General features: G+C 36.1%; 1 protein-coding gene across 2 annotated transcripts in view; it reads right to left on the bottom strand.

Annotated features, from left to right (window-relative positions):
- The window catches only part of LOC149827657 (5'-3' exoribonuclease 4-like), a 31,292-nt gene that overhangs the window by 8,736 nt on the left and 1,098 nt on the right, over positions 1 to 21,458 (bottom strand). Inside the window, exons 2-13 of one of the 2 annotated variants that reach the window (XM_090019541.1) lie at positions 13,571 to 13,673; positions 13,412 to 13,488; positions 13,102 to 13,293; positions 12,812 to 12,931; positions 12,547 to 12,609; positions 12,280 to 12,417; positions 11,983 to 12,147; positions 11,706 to 11,783; positions 6,411 to 6,497; positions 3,158 to 3,238; positions 2,281 to 2,376; positions 660 to 730 (exon numbers count right to left, since the gene is read on the bottom strand). In XM_090019541.1, coding sequence (XP_089875667.1) covers positions 660 to 730; positions 2,281 to 2,376; positions 3,158 to 3,238; positions 6,411 to 6,497; positions 11,706 to 11,783; positions 11,983 to 12,147; positions 12,280 to 12,417; positions 12,547 to 12,609; positions 12,812 to 12,931; positions 13,102 to 13,293; positions 13,412 to 13,488; positions 13,571 to 13,673 — 1,271 coding nt within the window. Of the gene's footprint in view, positions 1 to 659; positions 731 to 2,280; positions 2,377 to 3,157; positions 3,239 to 6,410; positions 6,498 to 11,705; positions 11,784 to 11,982; positions 12,148 to 12,279; positions 12,418 to 12,546; positions 12,610 to 12,811; positions 12,932 to 13,101; positions 13,294 to 13,406; positions 13,489 to 13,570; positions 13,674 to 21,458 lie in introns of those variants that run through there. The other variant, XM_090019542.1, reaches the window with a different exon arrangement.

The raw sequence follows: 21,458 nt of genomic DNA, 5'->3' as shown, positions 1-21,458 counted from the left end.
TTAGATAGTCAATAGGTTGGGTGGTTTTTTGTAATTTACCCAACTGAAAAAAAGAATTACATATTAATCTCATTTTAGTGACTGATGGATGTCCAGAATAACATCTCATTGTAAGTCATATCATGCCTGCAATCTATACGAGTAATGTAACAGACTATTTGATAAGAGTTGATAAATTTTCTTTTACTACCTAAAACCACCATTTTCTCATATTGCTTTTCTATTTTAGACCACTTTGTATAGACATTTATAGCAGCACCAACAGGATAACATTTACTTATTTGTGTTTGCTAAAGGCAACACATATTCCCCCTCCCATTTATAGCCTCAAGATTTCCCATGTTGGGTTTTCCCATTTTCATCAAAAATCAAACTCTGGTCATCAGATTAAGTATACGGTGAGTTGATTGCATGCCACACAATTATTCTCTCACAAGATCATGTTTGGAGAGTTTCACTAATGAAATAAAGATTTTTTTTAGATTCTTGAGTTATGGCATTAGAGAGATGTCAGACATTTCATACTTTGCATTTTGGCAGAGTTTCAAGTGAAACTTCAAGAGCACAAGTTTCTATTTAACACATGATATGGAACATAAAGGAATAAAGAGAAGGGATCAGTCCCAGAAAATGCAGTAGTGTTTTGAAGATACACTTACCATTGCCACGAGCAGACACCCTGATAATAATACCGCATGACCCAGCAAAGGCCTTCAACATACTTCAAAACCTATAAAATCATGAAAAAAGTTTTCTTAACAGTGTGCACTGCAGCACATGACACTAGTTCAATTGCAGCATCTCATCATTAGAATTTAGAACTGACGACTTAAAGTAACTTAAGCAGTTAAGCCATGAAAAAATGGTAGCAATTACTATAACCTGGAGAATTCGGGAATTAGAACTGGATTATGAACAGTCCATGAATTTGCAAATTTCATCTCTGGAGACAGAATAGGTAATGTTAAAAAGCTCCAACTGCATGAAACCTGAAGTGATGTGGCAAGACTCTACAATCAAAACTGACCTCTATGGCATGGTTTTAGCAGTCAGCCAAATCAAGCAACCCAGTTCACTTTTGACATGGGATGCCTGTAGAGATGAGATCCTAAGCAAAGTGGAAAAATCCCCTAGGACCACAATCCCTAGAACAGGAAGCAATCACTTAAAGTTTAAGACTTCAAATGTGAGAAGAACAAAGGAAGCAATGTGGAGAATCATTCAGGCAGCTAAACAAGAATTGTCCATGAAGTGATCGAAAAGCAAAGGAGTAAGGGGGAGGATTTTAGAAAATGCATATCCTAAACCATAAGCCATGGCATAAAGATGCCTAAGGGTACAGTGTGCAACATAGTATACTTGGCACAAGCTGCAGAACGCAAGTATTTTCATATAAGGGACGCACGGCCAAGTGCAAATGCACATTTGTGCATTTATACGTGTGAACATCAATGAAAATGAAGAAAGAAAATGGAATGTGCAACATGTGGATGTAATTAATATCATAGTCACAGATATAGCCTGATATTTTGAAAATATAGAGATAATATAGCTGTAAATTCATAAAATGATAATAAAGATAAAATATCACGATATTATGAGCTACATTTTTCTTTTATATTTTTTTACTTATTTTTCTAATTATATATGTACTTTATTATATAAAAATGCTATTTTTCTTACTTATTTCTACTATTTCTAGATTTTTTTATTTTTTTGAGCACCGAGATTTTCCAGAAATTTATCAACTAAACCTATATTATTGCGAGAAATTGCCTTGCCAAGATATAGCCAAGACCAATATTTGTGACTAATTAAAATATGTAGAAAAAGGAAGCACCAAATGGCAGCATATTCAAATACTAGCATCAACAAGGGTTCGCAGGGCATTTGGAAGTATTCAAGCTACATAGTTCACAAGCCATATTGAAGAACTGAGATTGCATTATTAGCAACATCAAACACAAAAATTAATTTTACATGCAATATTTGGGACAAAAATAACAATTACGAATGGTAAGGCTCCAGAACAACAGTCTGATCAATTTCAATTTGACAAGATATTGGAATACAACAGTCTGATCACTTTCTTCATACTTTGCTAGATGCAACCATGAGACAACGACGATGTAACAATATACTACAGGACAAAAGTGAAATTCCTATAGCAATATAGTACAGAAATATAGAGTAATCCACCGAATCGGATAATTACAAAATTTCACCAGGAGAAACATTCTGAAAAACAGGTTTGCAACTCAGATAAGCAAGAACACTTACAACATCTTTCCGAACCTCCTTAACCATTTCAGGCATTGTAAGACCAAATTTCTCAGCATAGTATCTCTCCTTGTAACCCGGTACCCCTAATCTTACCTGTGTCATGCATTATACAAAATTTTAATCATAACATACTCCTTGCAATCAACATCCAATATGAAAATTCCAGTAGTGCCCTCTCAGTGTGCATGTGGGCTATATATATAATATCATAGTTGCCATTTATTTGATATGTTTCAGCATTGGCATCTAAAAGATTAAAAATCAAATTATTAGTAGCGTTGAAAACATGTCGCATGAAAAATAATTTTTTTGGGAAAATAATGCAATACTTCCATGTTTGATCTTGTAGCTTTTTCCTAATTTGTTGTGATATATTGCACTTTTTTGGAAAACTTTCTCCAAAACACAATAAAACCAGAAGAAACATGATACCGACATTGTGAATGCATGAGATAAAGAGAGAGATGCAAAACATGTACTGCATACATTGCTCAAATGCAGATCTACAGCTCACAGCTGCTTGCAAGTGCACAATTGCATGGATCAATACAAGCAAGGACATCTTTTCTCACTCTGAATGATCAACATAACTCTTACCTTTTTCACAGTATGGTAAGTGGAACTTGCATTCTACATCCAAGGTGCACAATATCAAACTAATCCACAATCCACGTGAAAAGGAAACACAGAATTGCCTCATTAAATGCATGTGCATGAGAGTGCTTACATATGCCTACAGGCTACAACATGCCTATAAGAAGTTTGGATATCCAGCCTGAAGTAGCCATATCAGCAAATATAAGATATCTGATAGGCCATGGTTCACTCAAATTATTTGTCAAACCCATAATCAAGATCACAATGGAAAACATACCTTATCTGGAACCATAGGCTGCACTTCCTTGGAATTCTCTCTTCTCATTTTAAGCTTCAACACTTCAGCATTCTGTTGAGCCTATGATGCAAACAACCATCGGAGATCGGAGGCAAGAAACAAAAGAAAAGATCGTATTTTGCATATATTTATAACAAAAATAAATTGTGATATTACTGAAAAAGATGATTAATTAAAAGAAAATGATTAGCAGACATTTTACTTTAGAAAAAGAAAAAACACTAAATACAGCAGTATAAAACAGCTGTAAAAGACAAACAAATTATATCACATTAAAAACATCCAAAAACTGTGGAGTGTGGAGTAAAAACACTCGCTGTGGTTAACCTCCATAACAAGGACCATATCCGCTACCCACAGGTCCAAAAAGATCACCCACTTGCTAATCACATCCATCTCATGGAACTATGGGCAAGTTTAGTCTTATGATGGTTCCAAAGCTACAAAAGAGTTCAAGCATAGTCATCAATATCGCCAATATTTTGAAAATCACGATATTAATTTTTTTAAACAGTTAAAAAAGCATAAAAATATAATGACATTTTCAAAATTCATCAGAACATAAAATATTGTGATATTTTTTCAAGATTTTTTGAAAATTTTCGTTACTTTTTATATATTTTAAGTATACATTCTCTATTTTTATTTTTTTATATTTTAATAGCAGTTCTAATTGTTTCTTTATATTTTTGTAAGAAAATACTACAAAACCTATTCGTTCTTATCTTTTTTATTATTCTCTACGTATTTTTAGTTTTAAAGAATTCAAGATTTTCCCAAGAAAAAACACTAAAAAAAACTCGTGAGCGAAAACCTCATTGAGAACAATATTGGTGACTATGGCATCAAGGTTGAAGTTCCATGCCACCCAAGCATTCCCCGAGATTTCTCACACAGAGTTCTTTAAAGAAGACTCAACCTTGTCTAGTATTGAACACTAACTTCCACATAAAACATAAATTACAATGATATTACAAAATCCGCTATGAAGCTGTTCTCAATGGTGCAATTTCTTGAGGGATATTCAACAGTCGAAAGTTGTTTTTTCCTAAAGAAAATTTTGGATATGAGCAACTTATAAGTTATGAAAAAAGTAATTTAATCCTTGAGAGATTCATAAAACTGATGTGTGTTTAACATGAGATTTTTGAACCCTATAATGGACTCAAAAAGTTGGGAAAATCTCAACAATACTTCATCTTTATTTTTTCACTGCTATCATAAGATTCATAACAGCTGAGTGGGGTTAAGAGTCCTTTCGAAGTCAGGAGCTTGCATGAACAAGCTGACTTAAAATTTTTGTACCTGAGGATGATCAAAATAATGACATAAAAATGTATTATGCTAGTCAATTCACTTTTTTAGAACCTCAGCTTCCATGCGCCAGGTCCTTTTTGTAGATACCATGAGCTGAAAAGTAACAAATTTTAAAATGGTAGATCACCTTATGCTAGCAGCTTCTACTTACAAGTTGTAAAATGACCCCAAATTGTTAAGAAAAGGTTGGAGAGAAGTGTTGTGCAAGCAGCTTGAAGAGAAATTGCAGTCCATAATTTAGCAATAAGGTAACCCTGAGCTAGTTATTCTTTAATTAATATGGTAAGAGACCTAACCTAGACATTCGGACATATTCCACACCACAAAGTGGACAATCTGTTTTTCTAATGGTCTAGGAGATAATGCTTTAAGTCACTGCATTCAATTGATTAATTAAGACCTATGTCACAGGGATTCGGCTAGCAGGGTGTCGCACCCGCATCGACGCGGGTGCGGCACCGGGTGCGGTCAACCCGACCCTGGGTGCGTTGACCGCATCCAGGGTAATTTTTGTCCACTTTTTTTTTGGATTTTTTAATTATTATTTTTTTGCCCTATGAAATGGGCTGCGGAATTTAAAAAAAAAAATATCTTTGGGGGGAGCCCCCGGACCCCCCCCCCCTTCCTGCAAGGGTAAAAACAATGAATCAGGCTCCACAACTCATCACTTTCATCTTTGGGGACAACCACATAAGATAAAAAAAATGGTAAAAAGCAAGTTGGGCACACATTCATATATACATCTAAAAAAAATCAATGCCTCTGCAAACATAAAACAAAAGGCTTCTCATGAAGAGGGATCAGTCTAGGAAGTTAATAAGTGTGTTGACTTCCAAAGCCATCTGCAGGTGTTAACACATGACCATAAAATACACCCTTGAAGTTTAAAAATGACTTGGCGGTTCCATGCATTAATGGACACCAGTAGCTATTTTTGCAATTTTGTGTAAAAATAAGTTACACACTTATTAGTTGTGCATTCAAAATGCACAATTATTAATATGTTTTCCTAATAAAAATTACTAAAATGTCCATAATTGTGACAATTAATACACCTAATCACCATATCAATTTTTAAATTTGTTAGGGGCATAAAATTGTGGTGAACGTGCTAACATGCATAAATGTCATGGACCTTAACAGCTACCATACATTCATACATATACACTATACATGATATATATATTTTACATTTTTACCCCTGCTGCACCCCCGCACCCGGGTTTTTTGGAAGTGCCGATCCCCGCACCCGCACCCGCACCCATGTGACATAGATTAAGACCAACTGAGTGTAGGCCAGATCTCGGAACATCGATTGAGAAATTATGACTACATTGATTCATAAATCATAAACAACACCTATAGAGTCAAAATCGGCGACCATGCACCTAGTCACCCTAGGCGTCAGGGCAGCGCCTAGTTCAAGGCAATTAGGTGGCTTGGACTTAAAAGGTGCCGACTAGTCCCTGCCTTGGCCCAAACTTCCGACTAGTCCTGCCTGACTTTACAAAGGTGACAAACTTGTAGAGTCAGCCATCAAACTTCCAACTAGTCCTGCCTAGGCCTCCACTAGGCCTTTTAGACATCTGCTGTCTAGGCATCGACTAACACTTTTTACTACATAGAACATCACCTATTACAAACTTATTCTCAAAAGATCCTGGAGCACAATCATTGATTTATTTTTTCTTACTAGTTTAGCAACCTCAAATACCCAGTCATAGTGAAGAGAAATGTATGCTCACTAAAAGAGATAATTAAGATCTGTTTGATGCCTATATAATATTTGATAGAGTGCAGAACTAATTTATCATATGAAATCAAAAAATCAAACTGGAACATAAGATAAACCAATGTCATAACATTATGAAGTCATAATTTGAAGCACTAGTAAAGCCATAAGTCTGTGTATCACCTGCTGGATACGAGCTCGTTTCTGAAAAATCTGGTCCTCATGGATAGCAACTAATTGAACAAAATGCTCCACCCTTCCCAAAATTACCTAAGGGCAAGAAATGCACAACCGAGAAGCATAACTGAAATAAGACATGAACCGGACAATGAAATCAAATTACAGAAACAAATTTACTATCAAGCAGCTGACTAAGACAGGAAACAATAATGACACTTAAAAGTGCATAATCTATTGTACGGGATGACTATATTTCACTATTTCATATAAACATAACACACATTACTGGAAACTACAATACCCAAAGCCAAGCAACATGAAACCAGAAGCTGATATCCAGACTCCAGAGAGAGATAACCTATGTCACAGGGATTCAGCCAGACAGGTGCTGCACCCGCGTCGACGCGACGCAGGTGCTGGTGCAGGTGCGGCACCCGGTGCGGTCAACCCAACCCTGGGTGCAGTCAACGCACCCAGGGTCATTTTGGTTCATTTTTTCCCATTTTTTGAAAACTGAGCAAAGAAATTCAAAACCCTAAATTGCGGAACCAAATCGCAGAAAAACCCTTAATCGCATAAACCCGAGTAAAGGGAAATCTCAAAAGGCGAAACGAAACAGGAATGGGGTCGGACGAAAACACGCCAAAGAAAAGGAGAAGGATCAGAGTTACCAGTCGAGGAAGCGGGAGCGGGAAGCGATACGGGAAGCGAGGCACTTTAAAAAATTTAGGAAGCGGGGAAGTGTGGGACCACTTAGAAGAAAATTCCGAACCGTCTCGGAAGCGACCTAGGAAGCGAACCGGAAGCGAGGGGGAAGCGAAAAAATGAAAAAATGGGGGAAGCGTGGGGGAAGGGCGCTTCCCATAAATGGGAAATGTGTTTCCCATAAATGGGAAGCGCGTTTCCCATAAAAGGGGGACGCTTCCCCTCACACGTTTCGCGCTTCCCCCTTTACTTAGGCGCTTCCAGTAACTCTGAGAAGGATCGAAAACAGAAAAATACCTCGAGTGAGACTATCGATGCTCATAGACAGCTGATCCTGGCTTCGCCCCACCCTCTCCGAAAACCCTAATTAGGGTTTCCAGCATCGACGAGATCCCTCTCCCCAACACCTCGGCACTTTTTCCGACCGCCTCCGTACCCGGGACGCTGCCGAGGATGACCGTATTTTCAGATTCCGTCGACGATTTTCAGGCATCGTCGGCGTGTAGGGTTTCTGAAGAAGGATTTGCGTCCATGGTGGGCAGAGTTTTCCATGGCAGAATCCCTTGGAATATTTGAATTTGCAAGGAAATAAAAAAACAAAAATAAAAATAAAAAAGTTAAAACACCATATTTTTTCGGAAGCACATCAGGTCATGCTGAACATGAGCGTTTTTGCTCATGCTGGCCATCCGATTTGCATTTTAAAAAGCTCAAAAGTCGACAAAACCACGTGGCATTCATCCAAAATACAAACAGACGGCCACGATGTCGACATGAGCAAAAACGCTCATGTTCAGCATGACCTGATCTGCTTCCTATTTTTTCTAGGATCAGGGTGAAAATGGGTCGGGTCAGACAAGACAAAAAACCCAAATGATAAAAACGGCTTCAGTTTTCGGTTCTGGATATGAAAATAATTTCAGACTCGTATTGTGTGTCAGGTCGGGGTTTAGTGGGTTGGGTCTTTACCGGTTCCGGTATGAATTGAGTTAGGAAATAAATGCTCAGGTCCGTATCGGTTGGGTAGCAATTGGTTAAGATCTACACTAGTTTCGAATTTGGGTTGGGGTTCATATCTTGGCCTCCACCAACCCATGGGTCTATAACAATCAGGTAAGATCTAACCAGTTCAATCCGTCGCTTCAGATTGGATATACTTGAGTTTTGAGTCCAAACTTCAAAGTGATGTCTGGACCATAAGATTGGGTCTCAGTTCTTGAATTTGAATTTGGCTTGAGGATATCTGGTTGTCTCCAAGGCTTTGGGGATATAAGTGGATCGGAATCAGTTATGCATGGTGATTACCAAACATAAATTGGATACAATATAACCAAAAATTCAGAACCAGTTAGGGAGAGGTTCAAATCCAGATCCAGTTAACTTTTTAGAGGGGACGTGAACAGGTCAGATCAGATTAAGGGCACAAACAGATTGGCTTTGATTGGAACTCCAATCCGAATCACAATTTATTTCCAGAGACGGGTTTTTAAAATAAGATCTGAAGGGGTGTCCCGGGACCCGCACCGGGGGGAACCCCCGGACCCCCCTTATATATATATATATATATATATATATATATATATATATATATATTTTTTTTTTTTTTTGCCGCAAGCCCGCACCCATGTGACATAGACGGGGACCCACATGGCCCACTTGTTCACCCGCGCAGGGGGAACCCCCAGACCCCCCTCCCCTTTCTATATATATATATATATATATATATATATATTACATTTTTGCCCCTACCGCACCCCCGCACCCGGGTTTTTTGGAAGTGCCGCATCCCTGCACCCGCACCCATGTGACATAGGAGATAACACAGAAGAGATGGAACAATAACAATAATCACCATTAATATGCTAAGTCACACAACCAAGACAACTAGCACGTTCTGAAACAGAGTTAACCAACTTTTGAGACACTTACAGGAAAGGGCAAAAAAGAAAAATGGATACTGGAAGTTTATAATATCGAGCAGCCATTGGATTGCCCAAGAGTTTTAATTAAAAAAGAAAAAAGTCCCCCCACTTTACAACTTGAAGAGGAACAAATCTAACCTAGAGGTGCATCACTCCAGTAATTTTATCTCCTATCCGAGTACAAGATTGAAACAAAGTGCAAAGTGCAGGATAAGAAGATGCCTAACAAACACTACAATTAGAAGAGAACACGTGAAATCATTAAAAGAGAACATGCAGTAGCCCACAGAAAGCCTCTATCCAAAAGCTTTTAAAACATTAACCAAAGAAGCATTATGCCATCTAAGTCATATCCTTCATTCTTAACTTTGAAAGCTCCAGAAAAATAATATTTCCATCTGAATCTCTTACAGAAACTGCTACTTAGATCAACCATTCTTAATCCACCTAGAAAATGAAGTTGCGAGCATTGCAGATTTAGTTTCTTCCATTCACATAACATTGGTCATCCATGTAACCAAGTCTCTATGAAGTATGAAGTATGTCGGTCTTCTATCCCACTTGATCTTCTTATAAATTTCTTTTAATGAAGCCTCAATTTATCCAATGATTCATTTGATTGAATAACATGCTCCTTAATGAATAATTCTATTTTTAATGCACCAGATTTTCCAAACAATAAATAGAATATCTTTGCCAACATATTTGCATCCAGTTCATATCAAAATGAATGCAAAACCACCATATGAGTTGATTCCTGACGTCTGACCAAGAAGATCATTTTACTCCATACTTAGAATCAATCTTTTCTCTATATATTTGAAGCAAATTTGCAGAGAAAAAAACAAGTGAGAGGATTCCTTACCTCTACAAATGATGCACCTATTAAAAAGACAAACTCCAAAGAGATTCAGTCTCCATTAAAAGATATAGGGTCGATGCTGCTCTAGGTAAGCAGAATCTGGGCCAGATGAACATCCCCAAGGGCATTATTTTCTTGACCATTAAAACCTCAACTTCTCAACATGACCATGGTCATGATCAATTCTTTTTCATTAATTTCATGGAATCATCATTCTATTTTTTTTATTAATTTCACCAACATCATCATTCTATCACCATTAACATACCCTCTACACTGTGATGAGCATCACCTTTTTTTCTTTAATTTCAATCATCAGTATCATCAACTTATCATATACTCTATCTCTTACATCATCATAACCACAAGCCCACACTGCCAATGCCAAGTCTAGTTCTTTTGTTTTTTGGTTAGAAAAGGAGACTCCATACTCAAGAAGGGCCCTTGGCAAGGAATTTGCGTCAAATCCCTCATATCCAAAAGTACAAAATTATGAACACTCTAGTCAAACCATGCCAATTGCAATAGATCTTTCAAGAAATGTTCAGTACCCAAGCAAGTGCACGAGTGTTTCCTCCTTATATATCACACACCAGCTTAGTGAGTGGACAATATGCTGTTTTAAGAACTGTGCAGTAGGAATACAGCCAATCGAACATAACCACCCGAACATTCTTGCACTTGGACTAAGCCACAACCAACTTGCTCTCCTAGGGAAGACTCCACATGTGTTCCAACTGCAACCTATGTCACATGAACACGGATGCGGGAGTGGGATAAGATGCGGATATGCTTGATACGGTACGATAATTTTAAAAAATTAGGACACAAGGACATGGTCGTACAAGTGTGTATAAAACAACAATTCTAAATCACTATAGTTAGGAAAATCAAATAATGAAACTAAGTTGAAATTGAAATGTAGTGTAATTGATGAAAAATTTTAAAAGAAAAAGAACTTAAGTGAATTTGAAATAACTATATAAGATCATAAATGAAAATAGATAAAGATAATGAAATAATGCTGACTGTATGTGAAACTGGTTTGACTATGTCTATGAAGTGTCATGCATGTACGTGAAGTGTCTAAGCGGTGTATCGTGTTGACATGGGAAATGCATGATAAGTGAAGTGTTCGTGTGACATAGACTGTGACAAATAACAAGGGCTGAGCAGAAACACCCCGAGGTAGTATATGACCAGCCGATGTTGTCCATACCATCATCCAGACTCTACCACCTAGGACCCTTATTAGAGTCATTCACTCTTCAAACTCCAATCCCATTAACCATGCCTCAAAATCACCTGCCATCGAATCTCACCATCCCAATAATCAGCAGTTATGCCAGATTTTGAACAAGCCAAGCATGAAACATGTGGGAAGGATATCCCTTATGTCCTCTCTCAATCCGTGAGGCCTCCAGAAGCTAAAGACCCCACATTACCTATTCTGAGCTGCACGCCCCATTTAAATTCCTCTAGCCTAGCACACAAAATCCGACAGTGAGGCAGAATGGACACTCCATATTTTGACTTAATTAAGATGAAGGCACATTTCCCGTGTGGCTCTAATGCATCTCAATGGAGGTACGTTGCTATACACAAGACTTGTGCACATCAATAGTTCCAAAAATCCCAGGACTAACACAAACGTGATCATAAGCATTAAGCTACAAAGAAGACATTACCTCACCAGCATCAGTAAGATATAATCATGCATACACAAGACTTGTCTACATCAATATTTCCAAAAATCCCAGGACTAACACAAACACAATCATAAGCATTAAGCTGCAAAGAAGACATTACCTCACCAGCATCAGTGAGATATCCACCAATTCCTCTAAATTCTCTTCTATATACAGACATCAGCAGGTTTATTGCACCCTGATAGACAATCAACCAGTGAATGTCAAAAGCACGTAAAAGAACAAAATTCACCTAGATAAAAGCATATTACTACATTGACTAAAGACCAATGACAAGAATCAATATACATGTGTCCATCATATGAACACCAAGTACAAGCAAATGGAGAAAAGTAATGCTCATGCAACCACAAAACCTACAAGAATGTCTTACTAACCTCACGAATCTCTAGAGTAGGCATATGTGGAAGAAAATCATTTCCAACAAAGAAGCACATAAATACAAAATCATCGACAACACATTCAAAGCTGATCTCGAATGGTGGATCAGGTATCTCCAAGTCATATTCTAAATATTCTCGCAAGACCCAGATGTTGAGGAACTGCCCAAGTTAAGATCAATTAAAAGCAATCTCATAAATGGTAACAATAATGAAATGGATAACAAGTAGCAAAAAGGAAAAAAAAAAGAAAGACAAGAAGTATCTAATTCAAAAAAAAAGAAAAATTGCAACCTGATATCTTTTCTTGTAGATTGCAGTGTCATCCACAGACCCCATAGCCTGATGCCCGCCAGTTTTGCATTCAGCTGCCAAGTGCCCAAATTGACCACACAAAAAGCACTTATCCTGATGCCCTGGCATTGTAATAACCTGCATAGTTGGCACATAGAGCTTATTAACACAGTGACAGCATACAGCCATGCTTTATGGTCATAGGACATAAAAGATATGGTTTCCAAGAGAAACAAAGAACAAAATGAGCAAGTTAACAGAACATACTTCTCTCAAGATTGAAAAGTGAACCTCATGGGTTGCTAGAGACAGCATAATTAGATCGGCATCCTAACCACAACCAAAAGACATGTTTAGACCTTCTGTGCAACAAAACAAGGAGCTGAGCAGGAACAAGACCCTCAAACCAAAATTAGGGGAAGTAAGAATCAAAAGGAAGGAGAAGTAAGACATCATCAAAGATACAGAATAAATCATTTCACCATATATTTAATCCTTAACTGAAGAAAAGTGGAAAAAATAGAAAACTCACCAGTCCATATAGGCAATGACATGTATTTGGGTTGAAACCAGGTAAATTACGTTGTAAACGAATATATGACATAATCTTGTGTTCACCTTCACCAGGTACATTTGCATCTGACAGTATAACCTTCAAATAATCATCCAATGCACACCTCCATGAATAAACTTACAGACAGAAGTATCCTGAAAACCAAAGTAATTGAAAAACGTACAACCAGCAAGGATTACTCCACTGAGTGAGGAAGCAATCTGATGCTAAGGTAGACAATAACTTGTTTAGATGGTGTAAAAGAAGACCTTTATGCCCCACCATCCAGAGTTGTGATTCAATCTTAGCTGTATATAATATTGAAGTGCAATGGATAGTGCAGCCATGAATTCAGTGCCCGGAGTTATGACATTTGAATCGGATGTTTCTGTTTTCAATTTTGGAGGAAGTCTTCTGCCTTCTGCTTCATACTCCCTCCTCAATTTTTCTTCCTCTGCCGCCTAACATATGCAACAAGGATCACAGTTCATAAGGACAAAACCCATCACTAAAACATGCCAAGTTGCAAAAAAAATGATGTGGAGAAAAGAATCCTTATTTAGACAGCTAAGACCTTACAGCATCAGCTGCATCTTTTGCAGCCCTGAAACGCCGAGAACGCTGTTGATTCATTTTAGCCCTAGGTGCGACACCATCTGTAACCAATCACATTGCATCAAAATAGTCCTTAAGATGATAATATTAATACTATTATTACAGAGCTTATAAAGAGCTTACCAATTGCCAAATATAAAAGCTTTCGTGGGCGTACCAATGAAAAGAGATGATCAATGTAATCAAAGATGGATCTGAAAACATCACCATAAGTTGCTGGTCCAGGCTGCACATAAAATGATCACAATATCAAACATTCCAACGAGAAGAAAAACCAGTCAAAGAACACCATTTATCATTCCCAGGAAAAGATCTTTAGAGAACAACCATCATAATGAATGCTAAAAGTATATGAAAGCATGCCCAACTGGCAGACAGGAGCATCTAGCTTAATCTGTAACTTCAAATAACCAAACATCAGTGGCCATTATACAATCTGACCACTGTAAATAAAATTAAAAACTGATAAAATGACAATATAATGAAAGCTATATTCTGGCTCGAGACATATGGGAAGCAAGGACACAAAATCTAAGTTCACCAGCGCCAGAGGTTTCCTGTATTGTGTATCATCCGTTGGCTTGGCCTCGACTATTCCAACAAATTATTTATCATAAGCATCCCATTTTTGGCAAAATTGGATTACTTGGCTCATTATGATGATAAAATCAAATTACATCAAATATATATTTTGAACTCGATCAGGCAATGACCTTAGTTTTGGGGTTGAATCATATTTCCAAACACAAACATCCCTTTCAATAATTGAGGATTTTAGGATTTTCCACTCTAATTAGTGATTTTGTGCTTTCTTGGACTGATCAGTCATCCATGAGCTTCCGCATGATAGACTGTCGTGTTCTAAGCTGTATTTATTTATTTTTCCTATTTTCTTCAAGTTCTTGTAGAATTTTCTTTTCCATTTAAATTTGTCCCATATTCATCCTAAGGAGTGCAATCCCCAAAAGCAATTCAATTTCTTAAAATTTCCAACTTTTTTTTTGAACTTTTTAAAAGACCTGATAAACTCTACTTGTTTATAAGGGCAAATTCATTCATCGTGCATGAACTTGCACCGATAGCAGTATCCTCATGAACCGTGGGTTGTCATCTATAATTGACAAGCGCTTACCCGATCAGAAAGTATAAAAACAATACTTATAGTGCAGTACTGCGAACATAACGGATCTTGAACCAGGTTTCTCAGACACAGGCTCTGATACCAATTTTGTAACACCCCGGATTTTCGAAACAAAGCTAAGTTGAAAATTTATATAGATTTTTTTTTTTTCTTTGCAGCGAAACTTAGAAAAGGTTTTAGCAACGGAAATGAACGATAATGAGTCGTCGGTTTCAGAAACCTCCGCGCAAGTCATAGGTATGTGGCCAAGCACTCATTGACCACCGATGTGTTCCATTTATCAAAACAAGATATTTATTACAAATATCACTGCTTAGAAAAACAATATTCCATGAAAAAATGGTTTTATAAAGAAAACAATGCAACACTTTCTGGAGAAACCCTAGAACTCGATGTCGCCTTACTCCGCATATCGCATCGCATAATCAACACCTGTATTTTTCATTAAAAAGAGGACAAAACTATTGTTGGTCTGGTAAGAAAGCATTCATTTACGCATTCAATCTCTAATCTTTTTCAAAACTTCGGATCCATATCCTTTTCAAAATTCAATTTTTATTCTAATTTCATAATCAATTCTTGAAAATTCAAGTTCAAAATTTATCATTTTGTAAAAATCCTTTGAAAAATACCTCGGATCCGGTTCAAAATTCAGTTTAGATTTTAAAATATCAAAATGGATCCAGATCCAATTTCAAAATCCAAATTTTATTCAAAATCAATTTGGAGTTTTCAAATTCAAAATCAAAATCCAATTTTTATCCCCAATTTCAAAAATAATCTTTGAATTTCAAGATCCAAAATCAGTATTTTTGCAAAAATTCTCAAAATCCAATATAGATCCGCAGGTGATAGTTTGGCGAGTGATAGAATTCCACAGGGAATAACCAAACATTGCCTCTCGGTGATCCTACCAAAGTTGATGGGGGTTCTGCTACTCCCCACACTTGAGTGATGGGGTCCACTGATGCGCGAGGTCTCGTCTCAAAAACCAAGCGATACCAGTAGACCCATATCGATGGTGTATTTCATTTGGCATTCGTTGGTAGAATGCCCATCTTTGAGCTCACACTGAATCACCTGATTGATCATGAAAATTTATTCAAATGATTACAAAAAAAAATGCAATTCAGCATGATTCAGTGTGATCTGTTATGCTTTTTATGACATCTCAGTTACATGCCAAAGGTATACTTGTGCAATTCATTATAGCCCACCATGTAGAGCAGAAGACCGCCTTAATCCATCAAGCAGTACATGTAGAAACTTTTTAGTGATTGTCATGCTTTTCATGACATAAAATTACATGTCAAAGGTATAGTTATGCAATTCATTATGTTCCCAAAACATAGAAAAGAATACTGCCTTAATATTAGTTGTCAAAAGTTGTGCCTAGGCTCCGCTTAGGCTGGCTAGGCGTAGGGCCACCGCCTAGGCTTATGGGTCTAGGCGGTAGAGCCTTGCTTTTTTACCTAGGTTGTCCATGCCTAAGCTGCAGGGACATAGTTGTCATGTTTTTTTTTAAATTTATCCCTTTTCTTTCTTTTTTAATTTTTTCTTCTTCTACCGGCCCCAAAAGCTTTCTTTTTTTATTGTCGCTTTTTCTTTTTTTGTTTTTTTACCTTATTTTTTTCTTCTTCCTCCTCCTTTCACCCCTCCGTTTAGTTGTCAAAGGCGGAGACTAGGTGCCGCCTAGGCGGCCTAGCCGATGTAGTCTCTCAGTCAGATGCGTAGTTGCACACACATATAATATGTTTTCTATGTAATTGTATATAATTATATATATATATATATGTACTTAAATCATATATAATCTATAAGCGTATGAGTTATCTGTTTGACTGTTTTTATGTAATATAACTGCTTTACAATGTTCGACAACATGTTATTATTTGTCTATTGCTTATTGTTGATTGATTTTATGTTGTATACATGTTTGTTATTATTTTTTTTAGTTTGTTTATATATTTTATATGTTTTTTTAATTTTTTTATTTGGGATACTGCCTAGTCCACCTAGTCTTTTTAGGGGTTCACTGCCTAGGCTCCGCCTAACGCCTTTGACAACTAAGGTCTCAATCCATCAAGAAGCATCTGTAGAAAATTTTTAGTGATTTTGCTCCCTATCCAACACTTTTCCCATAGACCTCCCTGGAAGAAAACATTTTGAAAATTGACATTAAATGCCAATTCAGTTTCTCAATACCAGTTTCTATGTTCAATGCCATGCCTTGGAGCTTCAGCATATTTTATTTTGGTCCCACCTTTCTTTTCCCCACCATTTAGTAGTTTTTGTGTGGCCAGAAAGAATCGTTTGTTGGAAATGTATCGCTTCATTCAGCAGATCTTCATGGCAACTTGGTTGAGAATGAAAGACAAGAGATGGCCCAAGTGATGGAAATCTCTTGCCTGGTATTTTACCGAATAGAAGAATATCTGAGGAGTCCAGTTCTGGCACTGCTGAGATGGTATCCAAAGGGCTATTTATCTTTTTGCAAAAATAAAACAGCCACACACTAATTAAAATGGCTAGGCAATCCCAAGACAGGAAATTTGTCAAAGGTTAACTTGTAGTTGTTTGTATTCTTAACTAGTTTGCTTCTCCTTTTTGTGCTTGGATGGTGAGCCTTCATCACTGAAACCTTGTTTTGCTTCAAATGAATAAAGGAAAAGAATTTGTGTATTTGCATGGACTGACAAGTCTGCCCTGTGTCAGCAATTTCCCCAAAGCAACCGTCGGAGAACAGGTACTACTTCAAGAATAGGATGTTGTGCCTCAACTAATTGTTATGATATCATCCACAATTTCAAGGACACAATGGTAGCATGTTTCAAATGTAAACACAACAATTGTGTTAACTTTCCATTGATTGTGTCTCCTCCTCTACAAGAAAAATACACTGACCGAGCTGCATCAACTTCATCAAACAGAACATTTTGCAGGTCCAGTGTCTTTTTTTTTTTTGAGAGGGGGGGGGGGGGGGTGTTCCATTGAAATTCACTTCTGGAAAGTGATCGGTTACGTTGTTGTGCTTTCACCCACATGTATATCAAACATTGAGAACTCACCTGCTAGAGAAGCCTCCAAAAAAAATCAAAGGGTCATTCAGGAATTCCATGCTTCTAAGTTCTAACAGTTGCTATGCTAGTAGTGATGCTTATGAAAGTGCATCTACTGTCAGTAATCACCTTTCCAGATTTGATTCATTATTCTAGACAGCATCTTTCATTCCATTCCCAAGAAATGACATATTTTCTTGGGTAACAACCTAGCTGTTTACTTTCATGCAAGCATCCATGACTAGGTCCACCACTTGACAAAGAGTTACCAATCCACTTCCAAACCTATGGATAAACCATAGTCACAAATATCGGTATCAGCTATATCTCGGCGAGGCTATTTCTCGCGATATTATCGGTTTGGTGATAAATCTCGGGAAAATCTCGACGCATAAAAAATAAAAAATATACATAATAACAAAAATAAGTAAGAAAATATCATGTTTAGATAATAAAATTTAAAATACATATATACTAAAAGAAATAAGTAAAAATACAAAATAAATAAGAAAAACCCCTTTAAGATGTAGAAAATAAGTAAAAACAGTAACAACAGTTGATAATATCGTGATATTTTACCTATAATATTGTTTGATGAATATAACACAATAATATCATGATATTTTCAAAATATGGCTGATATCTGTGACTATGGGATAAATCATAAACATGCTTTGTCAAGCCATCAGGGATAATTGGTAAACTTTTGTAGTCCAGGAATTGGCAGAAAGCAATTACTAATATTTCAGTTTCTTGCAAGTGCGCTATCCTCTGTCAACAGACACCTGCATAGAGCTAAAGACCAGCATCTGGTCTGGACAGTGGACACCCTTTGTTGAGAAACTATGTTTTGATGATACATGATAAATATGATATGCTTTCATGATGCATATATATGATACATGATAAATACATGATATGCTTTTATGAGATATGATAAATATGATATGCTTTCATATGTGAAATTGAATATGTTATATTATGACTGGATATGATGTGCTATGTATTTAATGAGTATTTGATGTAAGGTTATTTCACTTAAAAAGATTGAAGACAACTTGATCAAGTGCAACTATTTGATGCAATCATACTACTCTGAAGAAAAAGCTTGATGGGCCATACATTCATAAAGATTATCCAAGAAGATCGGCTACCTCAAGATGAAGATTTTTTTCTTCTTTAGAGTCATATGTAACAGAACCTTAAGAAGCATGCATATTTCATATTAGACTATATGCTTTGAAATCATACAAGCCATTTATTTACAAAAAGTTAAGCTTTCATAAAAGGATACGTTATGTATATTGTAGCATTATAAAAACACCTTTTTGAAACAAATCATTGTACTTCCTACAATCATTTATGAAAAAGACATTTTGACAAGATATAATAGCTCATGATTTCAAAAGCATTAATTGTACTTTCTTACAAGCATTTATAAAAAAGACATTTTGACAAGATATAATAGCTCATGATTTAAAAAGCATTAATTGTACCTTCTAACATGCATTTATGAAAAAGACAATTTGAAAAGATATAAAAGCTAATGATTTCAAATATGAAAGAAAAAGACAAAATGAATTAATTTATAATACACAAACATTTACGTAAGAAATTTTGGTTCATAATACATAAGCATTTATGAAGAAAAGACAAAATGTGAAAAGATGTATTGGTTCATAATACATAAGCATTTATGTAAGAAAAGACAAAAATGTGAAAAGATGTATTGATTCATAATACATAAGCATTTATGAAGAAAAGACAAAATGTGAAAAGATGTATTGGTTCATAATACATAAGCATTTATGTAAGAAAAGACAAAATGTGAAAAGATGTATTGGTTCATAATACATAAGCATTTATGTAAGAAAAGACAAAATGCATTAGTTCATAATACACAAATTTTTACGTAAGAAATTTTGGTTCATAATACATAAACATTTATGTAAGAAAAGACAAATTATGAAAAGATAATACACAAACATTTATTTGAGAAATGACTATTTGTAATATAAGTATTACTCAAGCATTTAGTATACTTCACAACCATTCATTTTAGAATTGACGATTTGAGAAAATAAATATTATTTTATTAAAATAAAAAATGACCATTTATTTCTTTAAGCATTAAATGCCACCTCAAAAAGCATTTGAAAAATGACTATTTATCTATAAATAAACCCACGCTCAAGAATGTCGACTTACTTAAAGTCATCATTCCTTCTGTAAACATTAAATGCTATTCCAAAAAGCTTTTAAGAAATGACCATGTATAAATAAAGTACTCAACAAACATTTATCACACTTACATACATTTATTATAAGTGACGACTTGTAAGAAAAATATTAATATACTAATATTCATTAAATTGAGTAAAGACAAAATTACATGATAGAATATATTCCAACGTTCAATGTAATACAAACCATTAAATTGAGTAAAGACAAAATTACATGATAGAATATATTCCAACGTTCAATGTACTACAAACCATTAAATTGAGTAAAGACAAAACTACATGATAAACTACACTTCAACGTTCAAAAATACTACAGAACATTTATTATGAGAAAAGACCTAATACAAAAAATAACTCATTTAAAATACACCAACGAATAGTGTACTCCAAAAATGCTTCGTATGGAAAGAAGACTTTTTGAAAAAGCAATATAATACACTTATCTTTTTCACACTAAGTTGTTTTTGAAATGACCTGACTTCTCATATCCCAAAAGGACAATCATTTCAAAAAGACAACGACTAGTTTTCTAAAGACTATATATATACAAACACAACAGTGTGAAAAGACAAGCAAGCTTTCAACGAGAAAAAATCCTGCTCGACACTCTGAGAAAAGAGCTTAGAAAAAGAAAGAGAAAAAGAAAGAGAAAAAGTCAAGAAAAGCTCTCAGAAAAATACAAGAGTGTGTAAGAAAAGAAAAAGATCATTCTGAGAATCTTCATACGTGCATTCATACTCTGCATATCATTCTGAAGGTTCTATAGGAAATTGTTGTAACTTTCTGATTTCTGTTGTATCCCTTCTCTGTTGAGAGAAGTAAACCTCTGTGAAAGAGGGTGTTTCCCTTCTCTGTTGAGAGAAGTAGACCTCTGTGAAAGAGGGCGATTTTCCTTCTCTGTTGAGAGAAGTAGACCTCTGAGAAAGAGGGTGTTTCCCTTCTCTGTTGAGAGAAGTAGACCTCTGAGGAAGAGGGTGTTTCCCTTCTCTGTTGAGAGAAGTAGACCTCTGAGGAAGAGGGTGTTGTACTATTTATCCGGTAACTCGGATGTTATAGTGGAAGGCTCAAGTGTTTTACTTGGGGACTGGATATAGGTCAGTAACTCGGCCGAACCAGTATAAATCCTGTGTTTATTGTGTTGTGCCTTATTGCCATATTTTTATTTTATCGATCTGCATCGTATTTCACTATTCACCCCCCCTCTAGTGGAATTTCACCCTTTCGGTCATCTTGAACCTAAGGTAAATGGGAGAAGTCACCATATATATGACATCAATAATTCATCATATGTTCAGAACATTCTTTTGAAATCCTTCAACTACAAAGGATATTTATGTGTTCCAAGATATCTGCCTAAATGAATGGTCAACCTTGAAGTTTTTGACCCATCAACTACCAAAACCAGTGCCATCTTTCAGCTAAAGGAATCACATCGTTTATCTTATCATAAAATCATGCTAAAAGACGCACATCGGTTGTCAGAAAAAAGAGATATGTGATGCAATGTTTCTCAATTCCTTCACACCTCCTTGTACTAATGTCACTATGCCTTATGTATATGAACACAA

This window comes from Nuphar pumila, chromosome 10 (genome assembly GCF_984573655.1).
Source record: "Nuphar pumila chromosome 10, dmNupPumi1.hap1.1, whole genome shotgun sequence".
NCBI classification, from domain to species: Eukaryota; Viridiplantae; Streptophyta; class Magnoliopsida; order Nymphaeales; family Nymphaeaceae; genus Nuphar; species Nuphar pumila.
The sequence above is the reverse complement of the archived record's forward strand: the minus strand, read 5'-3'. Positions and strand labels throughout refer to the sequence as shown.